Below are 23,773 nucleotides of genomic sequence, written 5' to 3'. Positions count from 1 at the left end.
AGGAACTTTCGTTGGGGATAACGGTTGCGACAGAAACAAAGGTGAAGGTAGACGAGGGGGAAGAAATTGAGCGGCAGCGATGGAAAGGCAGAAGGCAGCCGGCGAGGCAGTTGTCGACGACAACAAAGGCGGCCACAGCAGCGGACAGGAGCGGCTTGGCGGTGATGAGGGGATGAATAATTTTCCCCCCCTCGCTCCGCTATGCGCTTTGGTCTCGATTTCTCCAAATCCTGTGCTGCTCGTTAAATTAACGAGCTAACTCGCAAACTTTCAAGTTGAACCTTGATTCGGTTGAGCTTGACTCGTTAATTTAAATAAGTTGATCCCGGATCTCGAACTCAGCTCGAGATCCAAGTATACCAAATCGAACCGAAATCAAGCCGCTCGCGAGCTAGTTCTGTTCCAAGCCACCCCTAACTCCCATTAAGCTTTTGAAGGTGATCAAAATGGAATTATCTTAAGAAGGGAGCAATTCAGTTTATTTAAATCTTTTACAGCTTTGTAGAAGACAGAGTGGCTTGTCTGGACACATGAGCGCTCACTAAGACTAATAAACTAATTGGTGAATTGAGTGGTCATGAAACATTTTATTTTAACGTAATAATGAAAGTATATAATACTCAAAGAGACAAATTATCTCTTGTTATATAATAATAAGGTATCTTTGTCGCTAGCCGCGTTGTCACCGGTCGCAACATCTCGGAATCGGAAAGCAATCCACGTGTCACAGCTCCACTCTGTTTCTCTAAGCACCCTGGTTCGGTCCCCACTGCGCAAAGATCTATTATAAAATTATGAACCTCCGATCCGGGACGGAGTGACGAAGAGGGATCGAGCCAGGAAAATGCCGGGAAAGGGTGATGATACTATCTCTCGGAAGCTTTCTGTGGTTTTGAATCAGGGAGTAATCCGCATATCGCTTGATCTGGTTGCCGCAGCTAGAAGACATCTGTCTTTCCTCAGAAAGATTGCTGATTCTCCGTGGCTCCATGACGCTTTCACAGTCCTCCAAGCGGTTAGAAGGTAAGTCTTTTGTCTGAGTTTCTTTCCTTACATAGCCTTGTTTTGTGTTTAGGGTAGGAGCAGACTACAAAGATGAAAAGGGAAAAGTTCTGCAGGTACGATGAGTTTTGGATGCCTTTGATTTCTGATATATCAAAAGGAGCTTCGAAATCGTCAATGCTTGTGCCTCCTATCGACGTTCAATGGGTTTGGCACTGCCACTGTCTAAATCCGGTAACGAATAATTTCACTTCTCCGTCTATCTACCTGTTTCGGTATTTCCCCAAAATCCGGCAATACAGAGGCGATTGTGATTCCTTCAGGCAAGTTACCGGCGCTATTGCGAGTCTAAATTCATGAAGATCAGAGAGAAACCTGCATTATTTGACGACGAGAATGAAGACTACGCGGAGATTAGATGCAGAGAGGTCTGGAGACAGAGGTATCCCTCTGAACCATTTGACCTCGAACCCATCGAGGAGGACCCTTCAACTTCACCGAAACTTTCTGACAAAAATGGCATCTTAACGGCGGTGTTGAAACATCAAGCATTGTATACTAAATTCTGGGAGCCTTACTTATCGGAAGTGGTCTATCTCATCGCTGCAAAGCACAGATACAAGGGATTTTTGTACATGTTGCAGGAACATGGAGATGGATCGTCTCGATTTGTTCCAACTTCTGATATACTTCTGATGTGGTTGACACACCAGGTAACGCCGGCGCCTTCGTCTTCCATTCTGATTTCTGCATTTCGGCATTTTCGTTTGACGGATGAAGTGATAAGCCTTCTCAATTTCAGTTCTTTGACTTTTACAATTAAATCTCTCTGTTCTGAGTCTAGACAGATGTGTTTGTTCTTTAGGCTCTAGGGTAGGTGACCTGGAGTTTGTCTTAATCCGTTTTAATTAATTTTAATATCTGTGTTAATCACTCTCATCCTCGATAAATAACTAAATTAATATGATCTTTCCATGAGTCTTGAAATTACTTTTTTCTCCCTGTTTCTCCTTTTATCAGGCGCCTAATGGCCTTGCAGTTTTCAGTTTTAGTGAATGGACAGAAATGCTCCTGTAAAGTTCTTTTTAATTCCAGTAATGTTCGACGTATGAATATTTGCTCGGTGATGCTTCTAAATCAGAGTTTTCCGGCGACGTATGCGTCGGACGTGAAAGACATGGAGGCAAATTTGGAGAAGATTGTGGGCATATGGGAAGCCGCGAAGGCAGAGGACTTTAGAGTGACGAAGAAGCTATGGGAGACGACGTTCGATCAGCCTTACGAGAAAGCTGGAGCGACTTTTGACGAGAACTTATCCAAGCGATCACCCATTTTTTGGGGCGTTTTCGAAGCGGACGTGAACAGAAAATACAAAACTCTGGAACCCAGATTCTTGCTCGAGGTAAGCGGTGCATCCCTATCACAATCGACAACCATTACCCCTTACTGTGAACTTCGCCAATCTGTTCCTATTTTCATATCGTGGACACATGTCCTATCGGCAAACCACAGATTGATTTCTCATTCAATTTTTTTCTAATCGTTCGTATAGCCAAGCCTTTCGCATTCTTCCTTGATCGTTTTTATTTCATCCCCTGATCCTGTAAATGAAAACTTGCTTAACTGGGGGTTCATTGAAGGATCTTCTTACCGACGTCAGGTGGAAGAATGTAAGAAACTGTCCTAGTTTCTCTGCGTAACAAGTCTCTCTCTGTACTCTGTATTCTGTAAGCCCCTGTTTTCTGTGCTCGGTACATTTGGATGTATCTCTGTTTTACATCCAGTCTGAAAGCATCTGCACCCGGCCCTATCTGATAAAGCTTCGTTGTCTAAAATCTATGACACGATGCACTGTTCACTGTTTAGCGCTTTAATGGCACATCGTACATTTTCAGGTTTAAGCAAACCAAATAGAGTGTCCAAGTTTACACTTACCCGAGACATGGTTTCCGCACTTACAGGCATGCGTGTTCCTGAAAGGAAAATGGGATGAAAAGGTCGTGCGGGAAGCAAAAAAGACGTTCCTCCGGCTTCGGACTGTGAGATGCCATAGAGACCTGAAGATGAACAAAGGCATCTCGGACGTACCGCCTGATTCTTGGCAAAAGGCGTGGCACCTGTACTGTGAGTTCGGTACAAGGGGAATTGCTCTGGAGCTTCGTCAACAAGGTGGAGGGTGTCTAAGGAGCAGCAAATTGAAAAAAGTTATTCTTTTCCCGTGGAATGATTTGTCTCGTGCTACTTCTCTTACCATGCAACTGGAAATGGAGTCACACATGAGAGCCGTGGCATCCATTACACCTCCAGTTCAAGCGCCATATCTACTTAAGTGTGTTCCAGACAGGGTCACCGATGATTCGGGAGCCATGATTTCGGATGTCATATTGAGGATGAATCAGTATCGGCCACAGGAGGGACGTTGGTTGTCTAGGACTGTCCTTGACCATGCTGGGAGAGAGTGCTTTGTCATCAGGATAAGGTAAGATAATTTAGCCTTTTCTAGTGTTTCTCTACTGCATTTGAAGACCGCAAGAAGACTAGTTGCCACTGGAATTGGGATCAACTGGTCCTATGATTGCTCGTTTATTAACGAAGAAACATAATGCTAAACGGGGATATTGACAGAATTGGTGGCGGCTTTTGGAGGAGGGGTGCCGAAACTCCTGCAGCAGTTAAATGGGAAGAGAGGATCATAGAAGTCAGGGAAGGTGCTTGGGCCTATGTCGCTGGCTCAATCGGAAAAGCGCCAGGTACGTGGGGATATCTTAGTTAAATTATGTATTTGTGTTGAACAGGCTCAATGAATTCGCCTGGGATACTTTTGGGCTGTACGTTTACAAATCTTATCCAATGTAATTACAGAGAAAGTGGTGGGAACAGCAAGACCGAAAGAGGAAGTAAACAGGGATGAGAAAGCAACTTGGTGTCTGTCGACGGGAGATGTTTTAACCATACGTCGAGATGAAAGTGGTCTCAGTTTCGACCTCGAAAATGAGAACAACGATGGAGATTCGGTAAGGCTGAACGGAAATACAAACACCTATTTAGTTTGAATAAGATTGCTTCGCCGACTGGCATCACTAGTTGGAACTCCAAAATGCAGGAGGTGAGATTAGTCAGAGGGAGAAGGTTGCGTTACCAAGGGGACGAAGTAGGTTCTAAAAGCAGCGAGAACGAAGACGAGGAGGGATTTCTAACTCTTGTACGGTATACGGCGGAGAAACCGAAGGGAAACGCCACAGCTTTGTTAAATTGGAGGCTCTTCGTGGTGGAGTTCTCTCCAGAAGAAGATGCAGTCATGATTCTTCTGATATGCATGGCCATCGTTCGGAGCGTATCGGAGTTTCAAAGGCAAGACTTGGGGAGGTTATTGGTTAGGAGGAGAGAGAGAGAAACAGAAACGGGAAGGAGAGATTGGGGATCTGTAGTCCTTCACCCGTCCGTCTCTGCATCGTCGTTACACTTTCAGCCCTGGTATTGGAATGCCAAGGAGGTGTTCGCGTTGCCTGAATATCATTATGCCAGACCACAAACTTATAATTACTCCCCCGCCGACGGTGGAGATGGGCTGTACAAGAGAGTTATTACACAACGAATTTAATTTCTTTCAGAGTCTTAAAACAGGGGCGCACCTGGGTTTCAACTTTCTACTTCACCTCATCCACATCGTCAACCTATTCTCACCGCCGCCTCTCTTCTCCCACTCGCCAAAAGCTTCCAGATGCTTTGGTCGTGAATCTTCGGTCTCCCGCTCTCATCCACATCGTCACCTATTCTCACCGCCGCCTCTCTCTTCTCCCACTCGCCAAAAGCTTCCAGATGCTTTGGTCGTGAATCTTCGGTCTCCCGCTCTCACCTCCAGAAAATAGACAATTCATTAATGGGGTCCATTTGTTGCTTTTTTTTTCCTTCAGCATAAAGAACGATTGGTTCGACGATGTCCCCCGCCCAAAAACGGAAGGAATCTCTTGCCTTATTTAACTACTTCAAAAACAGACTAGACCCATGGTGGCTCCGAGAGACTCTTAAGGCGATGTAAGCGAAATTGATGAACTGTCATTACAGCAGAGAACAAAACACACACAATCGACAGGCGAAAGCACAGCTTCCCAGAAATCATCACTACAACATTAGTTATACCTAAATTCCTTACAAAAATTAAATTTTTTGCTATATACAATCTGATCAGACAGTGAATTGGTCTGGAGCGGAAGTTTTCCCTGGTGCTCGGTAAAGCTTCGTTTACATGGGCGCAGCAGGAACATCATCGAAACTCCAGAGGTCACCAACAACGTTTTCCTGCATAGCGCTCGGCGCGAACCCTTGCCCCAACCCACCGTCAAGATATGGTATTTGATAAAATTTCATTAACGATTCGAAGGCCGACAACTCCTCTGAAAGCTTCTGAGCCGTATTTTCTTCTCCCTTCACGTTTTCCATCCTAGTAACAACGGCGGCATCTGAGACGTCGGAGGCGCCCCCTGTTGCCGTGTACGGAGAAACCTTAGTCGGGGAATAGGCCACCACTTCGGGATAGAAATCGAGTGTCGGAGGACAGGAAGGTCGCCTCTGAGGGAAACTATCGGGGGAAGTAACCCTGAAATCCTCATCCCGTGCATGCTGGTAGACTTGAGAATAGAGGTTGCTGGAAATGGAATTGCGAGATGGAGGAGGGATGGTCTCCTCGTCCTCATTTGGGAAATTCACCTTGGCTTTTTTGCCCCTGATTTTGCGGGCTTCCTTGTCGTAAGCTCTGGCAGCTTCTTCTGCTGTACTGAAGGTACCCAGCCATACTCTGACCCCTTTCCTGGGGTCCCTGATCTCAGCCGCCCATTTTCCCCAAGGGCGCAGCCGGATTCCTCTGTAGAGGTTCTTCCTCACTCTTTTGCAGCTCTTCGGAGGCGTGATATCATCTGTTCATTTAAACAAAATACGTAACAAGGACGGAATGTTACACTGGAAGTAGAGAGGAGATAAACTACAAAAAAAAAAAAAAGACACTCGAGGGGAAAATTTTCCATACCTGAAGCTTCAGATGGAGGTGTTTTGTGGAGTTGCTGTTGGCTGCCAAAGAGGTTGAACTCGGACTTGAAATTAATGTTGGATTTGCCGGAAGCATATCTGGGCCAGAGATGAGAAGCGGTGACTCGGCGGCCGTCGTTGTCGCGAGTAACGAAATCGGAGATGATCGCACCGCCACACATTTTAGAACTCAAAAACTCAGGTACGTAAAAGAGAAAGAAAGCGAACGCGAAGACGGATGATGGTTAGAAAAGAAAGCGATCAATGGCTGAGAAAGGATGGGGAGTGGGAGGGGCATTTGAACCCTTAAAGAGTCCAGGCGAGCGTGTGGACCTCACACGTTTCCAAAATAGAAGCGGCGTGGAGGCTTCGTCAATGTGGATTAGAAGGAATAAGGCAGTCGACAGGAGGTCCCAATATTGTAATTCAATTTGGCTTTGAAGGACTGCGACGAGTTGGATTTAAAAGCGAGTAAGTTGATGAAGGCCATCATCATCCTCTATTATGAGAGATTGACCTCAACAATTCGTTTGTCTCCTTGTGGTAGTAGCCTTACCCACCCATCTTAGTCTAAAAGGTCAAAGCAAAGGAAACGAAGGAAAGCCGCATTTCCGAAACCACTTTAGCACATAGTCTGCGTGTTTTCGTTCTGACTTTTACCATTTTCTCCAAACTTAAAAAAAAACTCCCCTTTACGCCAATTGCCATGCAAACGTGAGTCTGACTCGGTAAAAATGAACGAACCCATATGAACATTTTATTGACTTTATCATATTCAATTGAGAGTTTTACTAAAGGATTCATATCTGCGGTTACAAAGCCTGCTTGGCTTGATGCATGTATGAAAAAGTTCAAGTTCTCCAAAATAATCAAAAATAGATTTTAGTCCCACGACCTGTCAATACCAACATTGTGGGTCCCAAATGGGTGTTTCGAACTAAATCTCTACCTAATAGATCCATTGAACATCTCATAGCACGCTTCTTTGACAAGGGTTACACTCAGGTTCCTAGTCTTGACTACACTGACACTCTTAATCTTGTTGTAAAGGCTACCACTGTCCGAATAGTACACTCTATTGATGAAACCAACAAATAGCCTATTCACCAACTTGACTTCAAGAATGCGTTCCTCAACAGTACACTCATTGAAAATATTTATATAGAACAATCTCATGGGAACATTAACCCTCATTTTCTCATCACATTTATCAATTACAGAAAACTATCTATGGCCTCAATAGAGCTTCAACCATAGCTTCTTACAAGATCATATTCAAGTTATGATTCTCTTGGAAGAGTTGGAGGCGATTTGTCAACTTCTCTAGCAAGTTCTTTTTCTAACATTCATTTTCCTGGTCAGAAAACTCCTCTAGATCTTACACTGAAGGCAACAATCAGATCGGTCTCCTCTTCCTTTGTGAATTGGTGTCACAAATTAAGTGCCCGTAGCCCTGTGTATGCAATGGCTCAGTTCGCATCTCAATTTGGTTGGGCACGGCATGAACATGTTGGAAAATCAATAATCGCTAGTCCTAAAGCGAAAACCTTGTATACTATAAAGCCTTGTACTTGTGGGTGTATCCACAATTCTCCCTCCCGCCTTCTATCATATCTGGAATGACCTTGTCAGCTTCATGAGGAGAAACAAGATCTTGTAAGTTGTCACCAAGGTAAATAGAGTAACCCGAGGTAGAGCGGTGAGTGTCAGGACAACCGGCCCGGTCAGCATTAGAATAAGCAACTAAAGAGCCTGGAGAAGCAGACGGGCGAAAGGATAGACCATAATGAAGAGTGCCTTTGATATACCGAAGAATACGCTTAACAATAAGGAAGTGGTTAGCAGTGGGAGAGTGTAGAAACTGACTTACCGAGTTGACAACATGAGCAATGTCGGGACGCATGATGGTCAAATATTGAAGAGCACCAACAAGAGATCGATAAAGAGTGGGATCCGAAAATAACTGACTAACAGAGGATAGATGCTGAGAAACCACCATAGGAGTGTGCACAGGCTTGCTGTACAAGTAATTGAGCCCGAGCAAGGATGTCGCGTGTATATTTCAGCTGACTAGGAAATAGCCCATCAGCGGTGGGTGTGGCTTCAAGACTAAGAAACTAGCTAAGAGAACCCAAGTCCTTTGTAGCGAACTCATAATGGAGTTTGCTGGCAAAGCTATCAAGCAAAGAGGGGTTGTTGCCCATAATAATAATATCATTGACATATAAGAGCAGATAAAGGATGCCAGAGTAGCGATGAAAGACGAAGAGTGAAAGAACAACCCGACTGCAGAGGAAGCCAAGATGTGTAAGGAAAGAGCTGAACCGCTGGAACCAAACTCGAGGGGCTTGCTTGAGGCCATAGAGAGCTTTCTGAAGCTTGCAAACATGATCAGGAAAGTGAGGATCAATATACCCAGGCGGCTGTTTCATATAGACGCGTTCATTGAGATAACCATTGAGGAAAGCATTCTTGACATCCAATTGACGGAGAGACCAAATATTAGTAATAACAATAAAGAGCACAACCTGAATAGTGGTAGCTTTGATGACAGGACTGAAGGTGTCGGTGTAGTCGAGACCTGATACTTGTGTAAACACCTTTGTGACGAGACGAGTTTTGAACCGCTCAATAGAACCATTAGGCAAATATTTGGTCCGAAAGACCCATTTAGAACCCACAATATTGGTATGAGCCAATCGAGGTACCAAAATCCAGGTACGATTATTTTGAAGAACTTCAATTTCTTCATCCATCGCGGCAAGCCAGGCAGGATTCTTGGTAGCAGATTTGAACCCTTTAGGCTCAGTGGATGTTAGGAGAGCATAAAGTAGACCAAAGGAGCCAGAATACGCTAAATCAGTTGAATGACGGGGTTTGAAAATACCAGCTTTGGTGCATGTGACCATAGGATGAGAACCCACCGGAATAGCAACAACATGAGCAATGGAATCAGTATGTGGCAGAGTAGGTCCTGGATGAGAATGAGGGGCTGGAAATACTCATCCATGGGATCAGTGCAAATAACACAAGGGCGGGAGTCAGATTGAGTAATATGTCAGGAATGGGGCACCGGGAGGGATGGGGGCATGACAGTAGAAGATAAACTGGGTTCCAGAAAGTTGGAGAAATGGAAAGAGGATAAAGGTTGAGCCAGGGAAGAGGCTAGGGATGGGAAATAAGTCTCATCAAATTGAGCATGATAAGTGAGATAGAGTATAGAGGAAACATGATTAAGACAACGAAACCCTTTGTACGATGAGCTATAGCCCATAAAGATGCAAGGAATACTACGCGGTGAGAATTTATTGGGCATATAATCACGTAAACATGGGTAGACACAAGAACCAAAGGGATAAAAATTGTCATAATTTGGAGAAATACCATAAATAATTTCAAAGGGGAACTTACCTCCGAGAAGCGATGTGGGCAATCGGTTGATGATGTAGGCAGCAATGTTAAACGCGTCAACCCAGTAGCAAGGAGAAATGTGAGAATGGAAGAGTAGGGCCAAACTAGTTTCAGTCAAATGACGGTGTTTTCGTTCTGTGCGGCCATTTTGGGCAGGAGTGTAGGGACAGGATAGTTGATGATGAATTCCTAAAGAGCGAAGATGGTGTTTAAAACGGGTGCTAGTAAATTTTGCACCACCATCACTTTGAAATTTTTTTATATGAGCAGGATGTTGGTTTTCAACAAATTTTTGAAATTGAAGAAAGGTATCATAGAAATTAGACTTCAATTTCAATGGATAAAGCCAATTAAAGCTAGAATAATCATCAATAAATAAAACATAGTAAATAAAACCCAAATTCGTTGGTACTGGTGAAGGATCCCATATATCGGAAGGAATTAAATCTAACAAATTAGACGACGTTTTTGCATTGCGAAGATATGGCAAACGATGACTTTTGGAAAGTTGACATGTAGCACATAAATGCGGAGAGGGCAATAAGGAAGTAAGATGAAGATGTCCATATTTATTTAATAAGGAAATAACAGAATGATGCACATGGCCTAATCGAGCATGCCATAAATCATAGGAGGCATGAAGAGATTTATTTTTAAAAACGGAAATAAATGCGGATTTCCACGCTCTAGCAAATATAGGCCTCCATCACGCCGACCGGTTGCCACCACCTTTCCTATTTGGCGATTCTGAACAGTAAAAAAATTATTAGTAAACGTAACGGAGAAAGGAAAATCATTCGTTAATTTATTAATAGACTAAAGATTTTTAGTAAGATGGGGAACAACCAAAACATCTAATAATTGAAGATCTGGGGAAGGAGAAAGGTAACCGGTATGGGTAATAGGAAGGGACGCGCCATTCCCCACCATTAAACGATCCTTACCCATGTAGATAACTGTTTGATCCAACGAGGAGTGGGCCGGAGTCATGTCGGCCGAGGCCCCCATATCCACGAACCAGTCTGAATTTTGATTTTCGGACATAGAACAATTTTGATTAAAGGATTTGGCGAGATGCGGCGAAGAGTATTCCTCTCGTGAAATTGTTGCCGACATCAATCGGCATAGTGCCCTTCCTGGCGGCAAATCTAGCACCGTGGGGGACGACAACCGTTACTGGCAGTGGGACGGCCTTGGCCGTGACCAGAATCACCGTGCGGGCTGTGACCATGGCCGGAGTTGGGGGCTCCTCTGTTTCCGGATTTGAAGTGGTTGCCGTGGCTATTTCGGTGACCCTGTCGATGGCGAGAAGAGCCACCAGAGCGATGAGAAGGGACGCGGTTGGCAGTGAAGGCCGCGGTGGTGGGAGCCGTGGGCTCGAGAGATTTTTGAAAAATCTCGAAGCTTTCCGTGCGGGATGCGATGTCGAAAAAACAGGGTAAGGGGGTTTGGGCCATTTGGGCGGAAGAAAAACCAGAGAATTCAGGGCCAAGACCACGGCGGAACCAGTGAGCCTTGTCGATGGCATCAGCGGGAATGACTGATGGCGTGAAGTTGGTTGCACTGGACCTTGAACGCGCGGGCGTATACCATCACCGAGCGAGCTCCTCTTTTCATCAATTAAAAGGTCATCTTTGAGACGAATTTCACGGGCTTTAGACCTGTGACTGAAGGAATTCTCTAGAGCAAGACATACTTCACAGGAGGTGGAGAGGCCGACGGCTTCTGCCATAGCTTCTTCGGACAAAGAAGAGAGAAGAAGACTGAGAAGGTGCTGGTCAGTAGCTTTCCACGATGAGTGCTTGAGGTTTGGTGTCTGAGACGTGGGAGGGTAAAAAAGAGGTGGTGGCACAAGGGTACCATCCACATGACCCAGTAAGCCTTGACTGTCGAGGAGCGGAGGAAACTAACTCTTCCATAGAAGATAATTGAAACATGAAAGTGTGATGGTGACATGTGAATCATGGTGTTGAAAGAGAGAATATCAGAAGAAGATTCAGAGGCCATAGATGATCACGGAATGTTAATCCAGAATAGCTCTGATACCATGAGAATGATTTAAAATTCACCACACCAATGGGGTGTCATGCTTTCATTAATTTATACAGGGATTTACATTTGATTACAAGATATTTGATTTGTACAGACAAGGAATGATTGAGTTTAATTAACTCCTATAATGGAAGGCCCTAAACAGGGCAATGATCCTTAATTGATTGATTGAGAATCAATTATATGATCCTTAATTGATTGAGGATCAATCTCTTAAGGCAGTATCTTCAACACTCCACATGCCTAGTTCCAACGCTTCAAATTTTTTATCACTCAAGTTGGATTTTCTAGTACTCGTGTAGACACTTATCTGTTTGTCTTTCATAAACACTCTGACACTATCTATCTGCTCCTTGATGTTGATGACATCATTATTACTAGTAACAACTCTACTCTTATCACCAGCTTCACTCATAAACATAAACTCAATTCTGAGTTTGCCACCAAAGATTTGGGTTCTCTCAGTTACTTTCTTGGCGTTAAAGTTTCGCCAACTACTGATGGACTATTTATCAATCAATTCAAATATGGACGGGATATTCTTACTCAAGCTCAACTACCTATTCCTACACCTATGGTCATTTTCCAACATCTATCCTCTGATGGTTCTCTATTTTCAGATCCCACTCTTTACAAGTCTGTTGTTGACACCCTTTAATACTTGATCATTACTCGCCCTGACATAGCCCATGCTGTCAACTCTGTTGGCCAATTCCTGCATGCTTCCATTATAGATCATTTTCTTGTTGTTAAGCGTATTCTTCGCTATGTCAAAGACACCATTCACTTTGGCTTTACCTTTCGTCTATTTTCTATTCCTAGTGCTCTAGTTGCATACTCTAATGCTAACCGGATTAGCCATCCTGACACTCGTTGCTCCACCTTTGATTACTTTATTTATCTTGGAGACAATTTGATTTTTTGGAGTGTTAAAAAGCAACTTGCGGTATCACGTTCCATTTTTGAATCTGAATATCGTGCTTTTGCATATACTTCAACTATACTTATATGGCTTATGCATCTCTTTTGTAATCTACATGTTCCTATTCTATAGCCACCTCTTCTCTTATGTGACAACAAAAGTGTGATCTTCCTAAGCTCCAATCCAATTTTTCACAAGAGAGCCAAACATATTGAATTAGATTATAATTTCCTTCGAGAACTTGTTGTTGCTAACAAACTTCATACGCAGTATGTGCCATCTCACCTGCAGGTTATCGATATTTTCACCAAAGTATTCCACGTCCCTTCTTTGAATTTTTTCACTCTAAACTTCACGTCTGTTCCAATCCGATGTTCAACTAGTAGGGGGTGTTAACAATAAGACACCATAATTGAAACCTGTAGACCAGGCTTCTATCACCAGAACTTGAATGCCAAAAATAGTCTTTTTATGTCATTTAATTAATATATAAATACAGTTTGTAACCTTATTTATAATTATAGAGAATAAAGATTTTTTCAAACACATCCATTAAAAACTTACAAACACATCCATTATTAGAAGTTCAGTCGAGGAAAGAGGAAGGGATGGTTTTTTGTCTTTGTATAGACCCGCCTACAAATAACAGGAATTAATTCTGCACGAACACTTAACCGAGTCCTTCTTGATGGTATTCGTTGTCCTTTAAACCCACTATCTCGGTGACAATAAGTCAGATTTCTTGTCCAAAACTCAAAGATTGCAAGTCCCTATCAATTCATGCATCTGTCTTAAGTGTCTAATCCTGTCTTCTGAGGATAATGAAAAGATGATGGAATGCTTCTTTTTCTTCTTTGGTATGATTATAGTAGTCATTACAAATTGTAACCTTTTGGTCAACTTTCCGCCGGCTTTTTAAGAATTTTGACCGTCTGGTGATCGACGTTTCTACTCCAAACAGATGCAATTCTCTCGGCCGCATGCTCGCTTCTCTCAGACATGGAAGGATCAGTTCCAAACGCTAACCCTATCATTTCTTCCCCCCAACCTTCACGCGCCAGATGATGTTGAAACTCTGAACCGTCGTCAAGCTATTACTTTAGCCAAAAAGAAAGTGCTCACACCTGCATGGGTAGTACAGGCTTACATAACGCCATCTATTGAGGGCGATCTTCCTTCTTAATAATTTTCTATGGTAGAAGTTCTGAGTTGAGAGAAGGATCAACTTTGGGCGTTCTTAATTTTAAACAAGTTTTTGTCCCTGCGGGGACATAACCAGTGATCGGAGAGCGAATCAAAGTTTGAGTATACAGCTCGGGTTTGAAATTCAACTTGGTTGCACCTCATCGATCTCATTGGACAGTATATTAATATGATTTTGAGAAGCAGAAAAGTGGAAAACATGAATGTTTGGTCAGTCTGGACGTATTATTCATTAATTTATTACGCATATATTCTTCAGCAGGGAGAAAAAACAAAGCAAAAATGCTTCCATATATCAAACGGGTAAGCAGAAACCAGATAAAGTGAGAGGGAAGTTGGAAAAAAAAACTATATATACCAAGGGCATACAAGAGTTTTACGGTAAAACAGAACTGATCATAAAAACTACACCAGGTGCCAAAGCCTGAACAAACGCCAAACGGAAAGACGACGGCAGAGGAAAACGACAATTGAGATAGAAAATATCAGTAGAAGAGACGATTCTGGAAGAAGTCGTCCAATGACCAGAGATTCACGGACCCAGCAACGGGTTCGGCGGATTCCGGTTCTAGTCCCAGAAGCGATTCCAAGCTCAAAATCCTCTCTTTCAGGTCCCATTCCATGTCTAACGTCGGAAACCAATCCATTGGCGGAGGCTCCGACTCTGTTTTTGTTTTGCCTACATCCGACTTTATCACCGGCAATTTATCCTCCTGGACCTCCGGCCGTGTGTTGTTTGAACCCATGCAAAGTTTCTTCGATACAGAAAATTGATCGATTTCAGTATCCGGAAAGTTGAGCTTTGCCTTATCGCCTCGAATCTTCTTTGCAGCGTCATCATAAGCTTTTGCAGCCTCTTCCGCAGTGCTATAAGTCCCTAGCCAAACTCTCACCCCTCTACGGGGATCGCGGATTTCAGCGGCCCATTTCCCCCACGGCCTCTGCCTGATCCCTCTGTACAAATTCTTCCGTGGTTTCTTCTCCTTCGGTTTCCCATTCTCTCCGCTGATCTTTGCTGTTGATTGGGGAAGAAAATAAACTCGTCATGGTAATGAGGACTGTATCAGCAAGACTAATAACAACAAATAACCATAATGCATGCAAGGCCTGAAGAGTGAACTTCTTACAGCTAATAACTTTTAGGATAATTATTCATCGATTAGAAGCGAATGATAGATGAGAATAACTGATCAGACCTAATATATGAAAGCACAGTAAAGTGGGTGGTCTAGACTGGTAAGAGTTTGAGAAGGATCACCGATTTAATTACCTTGGGGAGACACCGATCTGGGTTCCTCCTTCAACTGGAATCGAAGTTCATCGTCCTTCGAATGCACCGCCGAACGTTTCTTGCCTTTATTTTTGTTAGAGGTAACCGAGGGCTGGTTACTACTTTCGTTCTTGGATTCCTCGAGAAGAAGATGAGAGAAAGTATAGAATTCCGATCGGAGATCCTCCGGCGTGAGATTCCGGCCACGTTTAGCGTCAATGAAATCGGAAATAATGGCACCGCCACACATCTTGCTCGACTCTTTTGTTTCTCCCTTTCCTTGAACCTCTGTATCTTCTCTCAAAATCGTGCCAATACACTGAGGGACAAAACGCTCCGCCTCCCCTTGCGCCCCTTTTATATCCAACAGAGAGCGTTACGTACTAAAAGACGAGTCCACTTGTATGTCTTCTTTCGCTGCCCATTTCTTTATCAGTAATTACAGAAACGGACTTCACATCAGTCGTCACTGTTCTGTTTTCTTCATCAGTTTCATCGTCTTTGCTCCGGGAACCCAAGCAAGTAACAGCAGGAGACCGGGCGCGCCTGGTGTCGACCTCTGAAGCGGCAGCCGTACGATACCGCGAGTTTCGGGGGGAAAGTCGAAGAAAGCCGGTATCCACGTTTAACAACACTGGCGAGCTTTGGCCCGACGATATCATACGTGGCGTAACGTAATTGGTGAACTTCCAACGTGGCCGTCCCTTGCGTCCACCCGAGCTGTTGTAACGGTCCTCCCAAAAGTCCGTCCAAAATTTAACGGACGTGGACAGAAAACGGGATGTTCTTCACTCAAATGGCCCCTGCTTTACTCCAAAACTTGAAAAATGCCCTTTCCTTTTCAATTTCACGTTTCGTCCGTAAATTCGGAAATCCGAACGGGAAAAGATAACCTAAAAATTAAAACTCGGATGAGTCTCAGTAATATTTACTAGGTAACACGGTTAATATAGTTCGACCGAGTCTTACAAAACCGCAAGCCAACCTGACTAAGTTCCGAGTCAACTCGGATGAGTCGAGAGTAGAATCCAGGTAAATGGATTAGCGTTCTCTGTAATCTTTTTAGCAAGTTGATAAAAGTGACGATTCTCGTATTGCCTCTCTCGCCTTCACACAAATAAATTCACGGCATCTCATCTTCCATAGATGTGACTATCTCCCAGGTTCATCGAACGAAAGAATATCGCACAATTGAGACTTTCGTCATTGGATCAGTCGGCCACTTGCTTCTTGGGTAATCATAAATATTTGGCTGTCATCAGTCTTCTCCCCGGAGATTATAATAAGATGGACGCAAATTAAGTTGGGAGGCCGAGGGAAAAAGGAGGCTGAGTTGGGGCATTTGTGGAGGGAAGGAAAATGGAAAGGAAACCGCCGGAGTGAGACGAAGAATGGAAAAGAGGGGGAGATTCAGTTTCTGTTGCGTGTTGCATCGTCGGGACTTCGTGTGGGATGCGGACAGTGGGAACTTTCAGACGGTAGCCTGCACATCAAGACACTGATCGGTTACACTATTCTGTTTCTGTCAAACAAAAGAACGGAAACAGTTTCAGCAACTCTCTTGGCTTCATCACGGGTTAAAGAATAAAGAACAAAACAGATGGAACCGACAGTGTTCGGCACTGTTGCTGCTGCTTCCACCATTTTTTTTTATAGTTCGTTGTGTATATTGTTGGAGGTTTCCGTGATCGAATAGCCTGAAAAAAACACAACTCAAGTAATGACGTCTTGATGAATCATTCTCTCAAACTTTGTTGGCTTTTTTATGTTATTAGATGCTCGTATCAATTAAGCTCGTCAGGTCGGCTGAATGAATATACTTTTTTCTTTGTATTTTTGTCCATTTACTACTTCCCCCTATTAAATAACTCAAGTAGTGAAATAAATGGTTCTACTAGAAACAATTTTCAATTTTTTTTTATTGTCTTTTAGTTTCTTTTAAAAGGTTATTTTTGTTATTTTATATTACATATGTATGTATATAAACATAAATTTACAATTTACATTAATATATTCGGTGTTTTAAATGCATTTTTGATTATCTTATATAAGTATAGTAATATATAAAAAAAAAAGAGTATGAGTATCCCAATTAAGTTGCAGTAAGATGGGTTGGAGCTTCATTTTTTACTTGTAAGTAGTATGTAGGCGTAGCACCAAGCTAAGCCGGTTCACAAATCGTTTGACCTCAGTTAAAAAAAAAATCCGACTCAGTTTGGTTCTCAAGTTCAAACTTTTAGTTTACTTCATTGCAAAAGTCTTGTATTCCTTTGTGATAGCTTGTAGTTTATATGATACTAACTTTATCACAATAATTTTCTTATGTATTTTTGTAATTTTTTATTTTTATAATTTTAAATAAATAAATTTGGGTTCGAGATCAATTCAAATTTTAGGGTTAAGGCTGAGTTCGAGTTCGAACTCAAATTTATAATATTCAGATCAAACCAAACTCAAATATATGCAGGTTCAATTGTGGGATGATACAACCCTTAGTCGTATGTGGGAATTTTTACACGTACCTCCCTCGTCTAGACATGGTTGGTTGGCCCCTGTTCAACCCCCACTTCTTTTCCCGTTAAAAAATATATATTTTTGATTTTTGATATAACAATATTCACGTCTTCAGAGGTGCTGCATAGTGGCAGCCAACCTCTGCAATCCCAGTGGTCGTGCGGCCATGTTATTGGTCACCTCCACTGCATTCAGACGTTAAAAAATATTTAAATATCTGAAAGTGCTTCTCCACGCCCATTCTGACCGCATATATAAACTCGATCCATATGCCATTTCCCTCCCATCCTTCTACCAGTCCTTTCTGATTCATATCCCAGCAGTGCCTTTGGTTCTCATGGCGCTTAAGCACTTCGTCCTGGGGTGCTCCCTTGTCTTCTTCCTCCTGCTCGCAAGTGCCCTCGGTGGTGACTCCTATAATGGGGACTCTCCAAAACCAACTTCCAGTACTCACCAGCTGCCTAAGGCCGACTACAAGAAGCCCAAGGTTGAGCAGGCGAAACCAGTTTACGATCATCCGAAACCTGGTTTTGAGAAGGTAAAGCCCGATTACGAAGAGTCGGAGCAGCCAACACCGAAGCCTGTGTACGAGAATCCCAAAGTTGATTATGAGAAGTTAAAGCCTGGTTACCAAACGGCAAAGCGAAAGGTCGAGTCCGAGAAGCCCACACCAAAGCCCGCTTACGTGAAGCCAGAACAAAAGGTTGACTATGAGAAGCCAAAGCAAAAGGTCGCCTATGAGAAGCCCGACCAGAAGGTTGAGTACGAGAAATCTACATCGAAGCCTGCTTACGAGAAGGCCAAAGTTGATTTTGAGAAGATAAAGCCTGATTACGAAACACCAAAGCCCAAGTCTGACATCGAGAAGCCCACCAAAAAGGTTGACTACGAGAAGCCTAAGCTTGACTACGGTGAGCTCTTCGACACAATCGGTGTGCAAGGACTGGTCTACTGTCGGCGATCCGCCTACGATCTCAAGCCTCTTCAAGGTATAAAATTCGTTTTCATTACTAGTCATCACTGCCTTAAATGGGCCACCTGCTTTTGGGCCTAAATCGGTTAATATTTGCTGTTGCAGGCGCTGTGGTAAGGGTGACTTGTCTCACAAAGAACGAGAAGGGCTACGAATCGGCACCCGTGTCATTCCTATGCAATCCAACAAACGAAAAGGGCTACTTTTTTATCACTAAGAAACTCTCCGAGTTTGAGAGCGCGGGCAGGAAGGTCTGCGAGTGCAAAGCCTCTCTCCATTCCTCCCCCTCCGAGACCTGCAACGTCCCCTCTGACGCCTACTACGGCATCACCGGAGCTCCTCTCAAGGCCCACCGTCTCCTCCCTTACAACAAGATGCAGCTCTACTCAGTCGGCCCTTTCTTCTACGGCAACAAACCAGAAGTCACCACTCCCAAAGGCGGCGGTTACTAAATCACCGAGGCCGATGCAAATCGACCACCCACTTTCCTCCATTTTCCAATAACCCTCTTCGTATTCATTTATTTGTCTCCTGATTGTGTTTCGGTTTCTTCTTTAAGCTCTGCGAGTCTGTAATTTTTTTTTTTTTTTTCAGCTTATTTATTGTTCACGGCGGAATGGTTCGTTACAAAAGCAAAGCACTTGATTGATTTGAAAATTTAATGATTCAACACGATTACTTTAATTAGGTTGCTATTTTAAGGAAAACGTCACGGACAACAATGGGGAAACACTAATTTGAGATAAGCATTTGAAAGTGGCGGCAGGCACTCTGCGTTGCGAGTGGCCTTTGGTGACATTGAGACAACAAAGGAAAGAGGTCAGCGTCACGGACAAGGAGACATCGTACAAGTGGTACGCACACATGTAAGGACGAGGGCCATTGACCCTCACAAACTAGGACCATCGTGGTACAGAAACTTATGGTGCGCTCAGCAGAAGATAGATAAGCTATTGTTTCTGCCCTCAATTTGGGAACTACTGGTCCATCGTGTCTCCACGTGTACGTCTTCGATGTGTCCTGGCCGTATCAACTTGTACCGAATAAGGAGCTGTTTTTCCGTAAATAGAGTTGACACCGGCCGTGGTGAGGGGACGGACCACGGAGTGGATAAGTCATAAAATAAAGCGGATGTTGCGGAGTGGCGGGCCCCAGCGGTGGTGGAACCGTACGGTTGAGGGGAGCGGGACATGTTGGGCGGACGGATTTTGTACTTGGGAAGGTACGTGCTTACGTGGCAGTCTCTTCTCTGCTCCTCCTTTCAAATCTGACGTCCGCTTCAATCGCTCTCCATCGAATTGAGAAAAAGCTGAGCGCCGAGTCGGTTCTTACTCGGTGCAGGCCGCTTCCCGGTCAGGCTTTTCTCCGTACCGTCATCCTCCTCTCTTCTACTCCTCCTTCCGGTCTTCCTCGCTGCAGTTCATCCAAACAAACCCTGGGAGCGGAGGGAGCCAGCCTACGTTTTTTTCTTCTGTTTTTTTTTTTTTTGCTCCTGCAGTACTGCTCGATCGCTGACTGAAAAAAAGGATGCAACCGGTGAACAAATCTCCTCCTTTACTCTCCTCACTGGCGTCAATAGCAAATGAACCAGTTCATCCTTATCTCCTTCTGTACCTTCCCTTCATATTCTTCCTGTTCGTTCCGACTTAAAGCCAGCAATAAGAGGAAGTGATTTGGCTCCTGGTCTCGATGAAAAGACTAAACTTCACCTCTGTTTCGATACTCACCAGCCTGACCGACGATCTGCTTCTGATTATACTAGACAAGCTCCAAGAAGACGCCGACCGGAAAACTTGGCGCCTTGTCTGCACCGATTTCCTCCGCCTCGAGTCGCTTCATCGCAAATCCCTCCGTGTTCTACGCCATGTGGCTCTCCCGGCACTCCTGCGCCGATATTCCTCTCTCGAGCGCCTCGACCTTTCTGTTTGTCCGCGCGTCGATGATCAGGTTCTTGCCTTCTCCTTTGTTCGTCCCGGCTGGGCTTGGGGACTGAGATCGCTCATTCTATGCCGCGCCACGGCGGTGAGATTTGGCGGCTTGGAGGCTGCGGTTAAGGCCTGCCCCACTCTAGAGGTGGTCGACGTCTCCTACTGCAGCAAATTTGGGGATCGAGAGGCAGCTGCACTCTCCTGCGCTACTGGCTTGAGGGATCTGAGGCTAGTAAAGTGCTGGGACATCACAGATGTGGGGCTCGCCAAGATTGCCGTTGGCTGCCAGAGATTGGAAAAGCTCAATCTCAAATGGTGCCTTGAAATTTCTGATTTAGGTCTCGATCTTCTCTCCAAGAAGTGCCACGACTTGAAGTTTCTTGACGTTTCGTATCTCAAGGTTCCAAATTTTTTCTCCTCAGTAGCTCTGTTACTGAAGTCAATGAATCTTCTCCATTTCGAGCCCTTCTCACATTCTGTTTTGGTTTTTTTGGGCTGCAATATTTTCTATCAGAAAAATGAAAGCATTTTGCGCTGCATTATGGAATGGTAAAACCTACTTTCTTCTTATTGTAGATATCGAATAAATCACTCGAATCCTTATCTTCTCTGCGAAACCTGAAGTCCTTATTAATGGTGGGATGCTCAAACCTGGACGACGAAGGTATGAATTTTCTGAAGAACGGGAATGCTTCTCTCCAGGTAATCCTCTTTTTTCTTTATTTGGGATTTATTTGTTTCCCCCGGAGAAAAAAAGGATACATGGTTCAGCGAAATTGATCATTCTCTCGGAGGCCTGATCATTTGTTTTTGTGAGGATTTCTAGTCAGGGAATTGCTTCTTTCCCTTTTTTTTTTTTTGTCTAACTTGTCTGTGAAAAGAAAACTAGTCATAACCACTTTTGCGAAATACACATCTGCTCTGAATAACCAACATTGGAGAAACTGTAATCATGACGTGTACTGCTAACCTCGTCCTTTTACTATTTATTCCACTAGCATTATCTTTTGATTATCCACTCCAAAAAGAAAGATTGAAACAAAAAATGACGAACTACTTACTGAAAATGCCCACTTTGTATTAAGATCTCCTAAAATAATCAAGCAACATATGATGCAGTTTCGTGAACTCACCTGCTATTAGTGTCCTTTTGTATCAGTGCATAGACATATCAAGGTGCGAAAAGGTGACCCCCTACGGGTTAGCCTCAGTGATTGAAGGACACCTACGTCTTTACCAGATCACAGCTCGTCACTCAGTTCCAGTGAGTTGAAGGTCTTAATAACTATGACTTATTTTTTGGCTAATCATGATTGGACAGTTCTATTAACTATTGCAAAATTTTATTTTGGTTTGAAGGAACTGTCAGCACTATTTCTTGTAAATTTGAAGGAATTGGAGAACCTGAGGTCGATAAGATTGGACGGTCTTCAATTGTCTTATTCAGTTCTGCAAACCATTAGGCATAACTGCAAAAGTTTGGTTGAAATTGGACTCAGCAAATGCAAGGGTGTGACTGATGAAGGTGTTGGTGCAATTGTGACTGATCGACTGCAGAGCATTGATCTTACATGCTGCTGTGCTATCACAGATGATGCCATTCTGGCCATTGCCAAGACATCTAAGAAGCTTTTAAGTCTGGGATTGGAGTCCTGCAGTTCTATCACTGAGGCAGGACTTGATAGGCTTGCAACTTGTTGCTCATCTCTAAAGGAGCTAGATCTCACAGATTGTAATGTAAATGACAGTGGTAATGTTTTCACCTTTTATCGCGCCCTTTCTCAAAAAAACATTTTGACCTGTAAAAGAAGTGCTGTTGATCTTTGTTGTTGCCATTGATTGAAATTTCAAAGGTTCATCTGCTTCCAGGGTTGAAGTGCTTATCTAAATGCTTGGAACTAGTGGCCTTGAAACTAGGCCTCTGCCCTTGCATATCTGACAAGGGACTGACTTGTATTGGATCCAACTGCAAAAACCTTCGTGAACTTGATTTTTACAGGTGACTAGGCCCTCTTCCCTTGAAACTCTACGTTGGTATGTTTAAACTAATTTAAATATCTCCATTACATTGCAGATGTACTGGGATAGGTGATCTGGGGTTAGCTTCAGTAGCAAGTGGCTGCAGGAGGTTGAGGAAACTAAATATATGCTACTGTGGACAAATTACAGACGAAGGTTTCAAGTGTTTGAGCTTATTGGAGGAGCTTTCTGACTTAGAAATGCGAAATGTTATGAAAGTCACAGGTAAGGGATTAGCTGCAGTTGCAGTAGGATGCAGGAGGCTAGCCAAATTGGAAATGAAGCGATGCTACTTAGTAGATGATATGGGCTTTTTGGCACTTGCTCAGTATGCAAGAAATCTCAGACAGGTGTTTACTTAAAGATTATAGTGGTTTTAGTGTTTGTGCTCATAGTAAAATTGGAGAGTATTTCACTGATTGTTTTTTTGGTGATCAGATAAATATATCATACTGTCCAGTTTCAGATGTGAGTTTGTGCGTGATGCTAGGGAATCTGAGGTGCCTGCAGGATGTGAAAATGGAGCATCTGACCCGAGTCTCATTAGAAGGTTTCGAGCTTGGGTTGAGAGCAAGCTGTGATAGGCTAAAGAAGGTGAAACTGGTAACTGGTTTGAAGAATTTGCTCTCCAGGGAGTTGATGCAGTTACTCGATGCTCGTGGGTGCAAGATAAAGTGGGTCGACAAGCCCCTGGTTTTGGTGTGAACAAGGAACCGAAGTCCTAACCCCTTATGATTTGGATAAACTAATGCTGTTTTCACAGTTGATTGTTTTGTTGGTCACTACTGTTTTTTCCTTGAATTTCTCCACTCATGGCTGTTTTGGAGAGGACAATGTGGTCCTGCTTGATGGGAAAGCTTTCCTACTTGAAAATGTTGATGGTATAAACTGTACGAGCCAATGATCGATTCCTTGAGTGGAACCCATGTTTGCGGGTCCAATGAGGAGACTAATCTCACCCTCTTGTTGTAGTAAGTGCTCTTCATTTTATTTTTTCCAATGAGTTGACTAGCCTGGTATGTGCTTATATTCATGTGTTTTCAATAATTTTTATCATGGAACATCCTTATTAGTTTAATTATATAATTTCTTTATGAATGCTTGTTATTTCGTACGCCTGTGTTTGATATATCGAGCACCAGTTATTCAAATATCTGCCCAAGATGGATTTGGTGCGTAAGAATTCTCCACCTCACATCGACGGAGCAGCAGCTCAAAAGCCGAAAGTATCGAAGGAGTCGAGTGGAAGAAAGAACAAAGTCTCAAATCTCACCTACTCGCACGGGTAGATTGCTTCATCTCATGAATCCTGCCACTGGTGACTCATGGGGGGCACCATCTTCCCATTCACGGGTCGGTTGTTCGTACCCACTATGCCTCCCTCCCATGTAGTGGGTCGAGAACCCTCTTCTTAACGGTTTCCACAGATTTCATCAATGCCTTTCCTCCTAGCTAAA

At 43.5% G+C, this 23,773-nt stretch overlaps 6 protein-coding genes across 7 annotated transcripts; 3 read left to right on the top strand and 3 right to left on the bottom strand.

The window, feature by feature from the left end:
• The first annotated feature begins 844 nt into the window (after nt 1-844).
• On the top strand, nt 845-4,692 carry LOC137957013 (glycine-rich domain-containing protein 1). Its single transcript, XM_068804710.1, has 8 exons — nt 845-1,023; nt 1,119-1,236; nt 1,326-1,715; nt 2,144-2,404; nt 2,964-3,481; nt 3,628-3,752; nt 3,865-4,016; nt 4,106-4,692. The coding sequence occupies exons 1-8, from the start codon at nt 845-847 to the stop codon at nt 4,601-4,603; spliced, it is 2,241 nt and encodes a 746-aa protein (XP_068660811.1). The 3' UTR covers nt 4,604-4,692.
• A 381-nt stretch (nt 4,693-5,073) lies between these two features.
• On the bottom strand, nt 5,074-6,206 carry LOC137956280 (ethylene-responsive transcription factor ERF071-like). Its single transcript, XM_068803702.1, has 2 exons — nt 6,026-6,206; nt 5,074-5,915 (listed from the first exon to the last, which is right to left on the bottom strand). Exons 1-2 carry the CDS (start codon nt 6,204-6,206, stop codon nt 5,245-5,247), a joined length of 852 nt encoding a protein of 283 aa, XP_068659803.1. The 3' UTR covers nt 5,074-5,244.
• A 1,373-nt stretch (nt 6,207-7,579) lies between these two features.
• On the bottom strand, nt 7,580-8,023 carry LOC137957008 (uncharacterized mitochondrial protein AtMg00810-like). The gene has a single exon (XM_068804706.1). It carries the CDS (start codon nt 8,021-8,023, stop codon nt 7,580-7,582), a length of 444 nt encoding a protein of 147 aa, XP_068660807.1.
• A 5,853-nt stretch (nt 8,024-13,876) lies between these two features.
• Nucleotides 13,877-15,217, bottom strand: LOC137957234 (ethylene-responsive transcription factor ERF071-like). Its single transcript, XM_068804979.1, has 2 exons — nt 14,883-15,217; nt 13,877-14,627 (listed from the first exon to the last, which is right to left on the bottom strand). The coding sequence occupies exons 1-2, from the start codon at nt 15,130-15,132 to the stop codon at nt 14,098-14,100; spliced, it is 780 nt and encodes a 259-aa protein (XP_068661080.1). The 5' UTR covers nt 15,133-15,217; the 3' UTR covers nt 13,877-14,097.
• A 2,516-nt stretch (nt 15,218-17,733) lies between these two features.
• Nucleotides 17,734-18,821, top strand: LOC137956996 (proline-rich protein 3-like). The gene is made up of 2 exons (XM_068804689.1): nt 17,734-18,385; nt 18,475-18,821. Exons 1-2 carry the CDS (start codon nt 17,734-17,736, stop codon nt 18,819-18,821), a joined length of 999 nt encoding a protein of 332 aa, XP_068660790.1.
• Nucleotides 18,822-19,827: 1,006 nt separating this feature from the next.
• Nucleotides 19,828-23,539, top strand: LOC137956838 (F-box/LRR-repeat protein 3). 2 transcript variants are annotated; one of them, XR_011113278.1, is made up of 8 exons: nt 19,828-20,697; nt 20,874-20,999; nt 21,457-21,561; nt 21,657-22,047; nt 22,167-22,296; nt 22,372-22,666; nt 22,755-23,287; nt 23,459-23,539. XR_011113278.1 is itself a non-coding variant. In XM_068804474.1 (7 exons), exons 1-7 carry the CDS (start codon nt 20,059-20,061, stop codon nt 23,019-23,021), a joined length of 1,953 nt encoding a protein of 650 aa, XP_068660575.1. In that variant the 5' UTR covers nt 19,828-20,058; the 3' UTR covers nt 23,022-23,355. The 2 variants fall into 2 exon arrangements, 1 of the variants encoding a protein (XP_068660575.1); XM_068804474.1 differs by lacking the exon at nt 23,459-23,539 and having other exon boundaries at nt 22,755-23,355.
• Nucleotides 23,540-23,773: the final 234 nt, after the last annotated feature.

The sequence above is a fragment of the Aristolochia californica genome, unplaced genomic scaffold, assembly GCF_029961685.1.
Source record: "Aristolochia californica isolate CCGP_79_NKW_82.1479 unplaced genomic scaffold, dmAriCali1.0.hap1 SCAF_2, whole genome shotgun sequence".
In the NCBI taxonomy this organism is placed as follows: Eukaryota; Viridiplantae; Streptophyta; class Magnoliopsida; order Piperales; family Aristolochiaceae; genus Aristolochia; species Aristolochia californica.
The sequence above is the reverse complement of the archived record's forward strand: the minus strand, read 5'-3'. Positions and strand labels throughout refer to the sequence as shown.

Excerpts from the sequence above, each read along its gene's own strand:
- LOC137957008 (XM_068804706.1), bottom strand. The coding sequence starts at position 8,023 with ATGGTGGTTTCTCAGCATCTATCCTCTGTTAGTCAGTTATTTTCGGAT.
- LOC137956280 (XM_068803702.1), bottom strand. The coding sequence starts at position 6,206 with ATGTGTGGCGGTGCGATCATCTCCGATTTCGTTACTCGCGACAACGAC. Across the intron at positions 5,916-6,025 it reads ACCTCCATCTGAAGCTTCAG|ATGATATCACGCCTCCGAAG; the intron begins GTATGGAAAATT and ends TTAAATGAACAG.
- LOC137956996 (XM_068804689.1), top strand. The coding sequence starts at position 17,734 with ATGGCGCTTAAGCACTTCGTCCTGGGGTGCTCCCTTGTCTTCTTCCTC. Across the intron at positions 18,386-18,474 it reads CGATCTCAAGCCTCTTCAAG|GCGCTGTGGTAAGGGTGACT; the intron begins GTATAAAATTCG and ends TTGCTGTTGCAG.
- LOC137957234 (XM_068804979.1), bottom strand. The coding sequence starts at position 15,132 with ATGTGTGGCGGTGCCATTATTTCCGATTTCATTGACGCTAAACGTGGC. Across the intron at positions 14,628-14,882 it reads CAGATCGGTGTCTCCCCAAG|CAAAGATCAGCGGAGAGAAT; the intron begins GTAATTAAATCG and ends CCCAATCAACAG.
- LOC137957013 (XM_068804710.1), top strand. The coding sequence starts at position 845 with ATGCCGGGAAAGGGTGATGATACTATCTCTCGGAAGCTTTCTGTGGTT. Across the intron at positions 1,024-1,118 it reads GTCCTCCAAGCGGTTAGAAG|GTACGATGAGTTTTGGATGC; the intron begins GTAAGTCTTTTG and ends AAAGTTCTGCAG. Across the intron at positions 4,017-4,105 it reads AGAACAACGATGGAGATTCG|GAGGTGAGATTAGTCAGAGG; the intron begins GTAAGGCTGAAC and ends TCCAAAATGCAG.
- LOC137956838 (XM_068804474.1), top strand. The coding sequence starts at position 20,059 with ATGAAAAGACTAAACTTCACCTCTGTTTCGATACTCACCAGCCTGACC. Across the intron at positions 22,048-22,166 it reads TTGTAATGTAAATGACAGTG|GGTTGAAGTGCTTATCTAAA; the intron begins GTAATGTTTTCA and ends ATCTGCTTCCAG. Across the intron at positions 22,297-22,371 it reads CGTGAACTTGATTTTTACAG|ATGTACTGGGATAGGTGATC; the intron begins GTGACTAGGCCC and ends ATTACATTGCAG.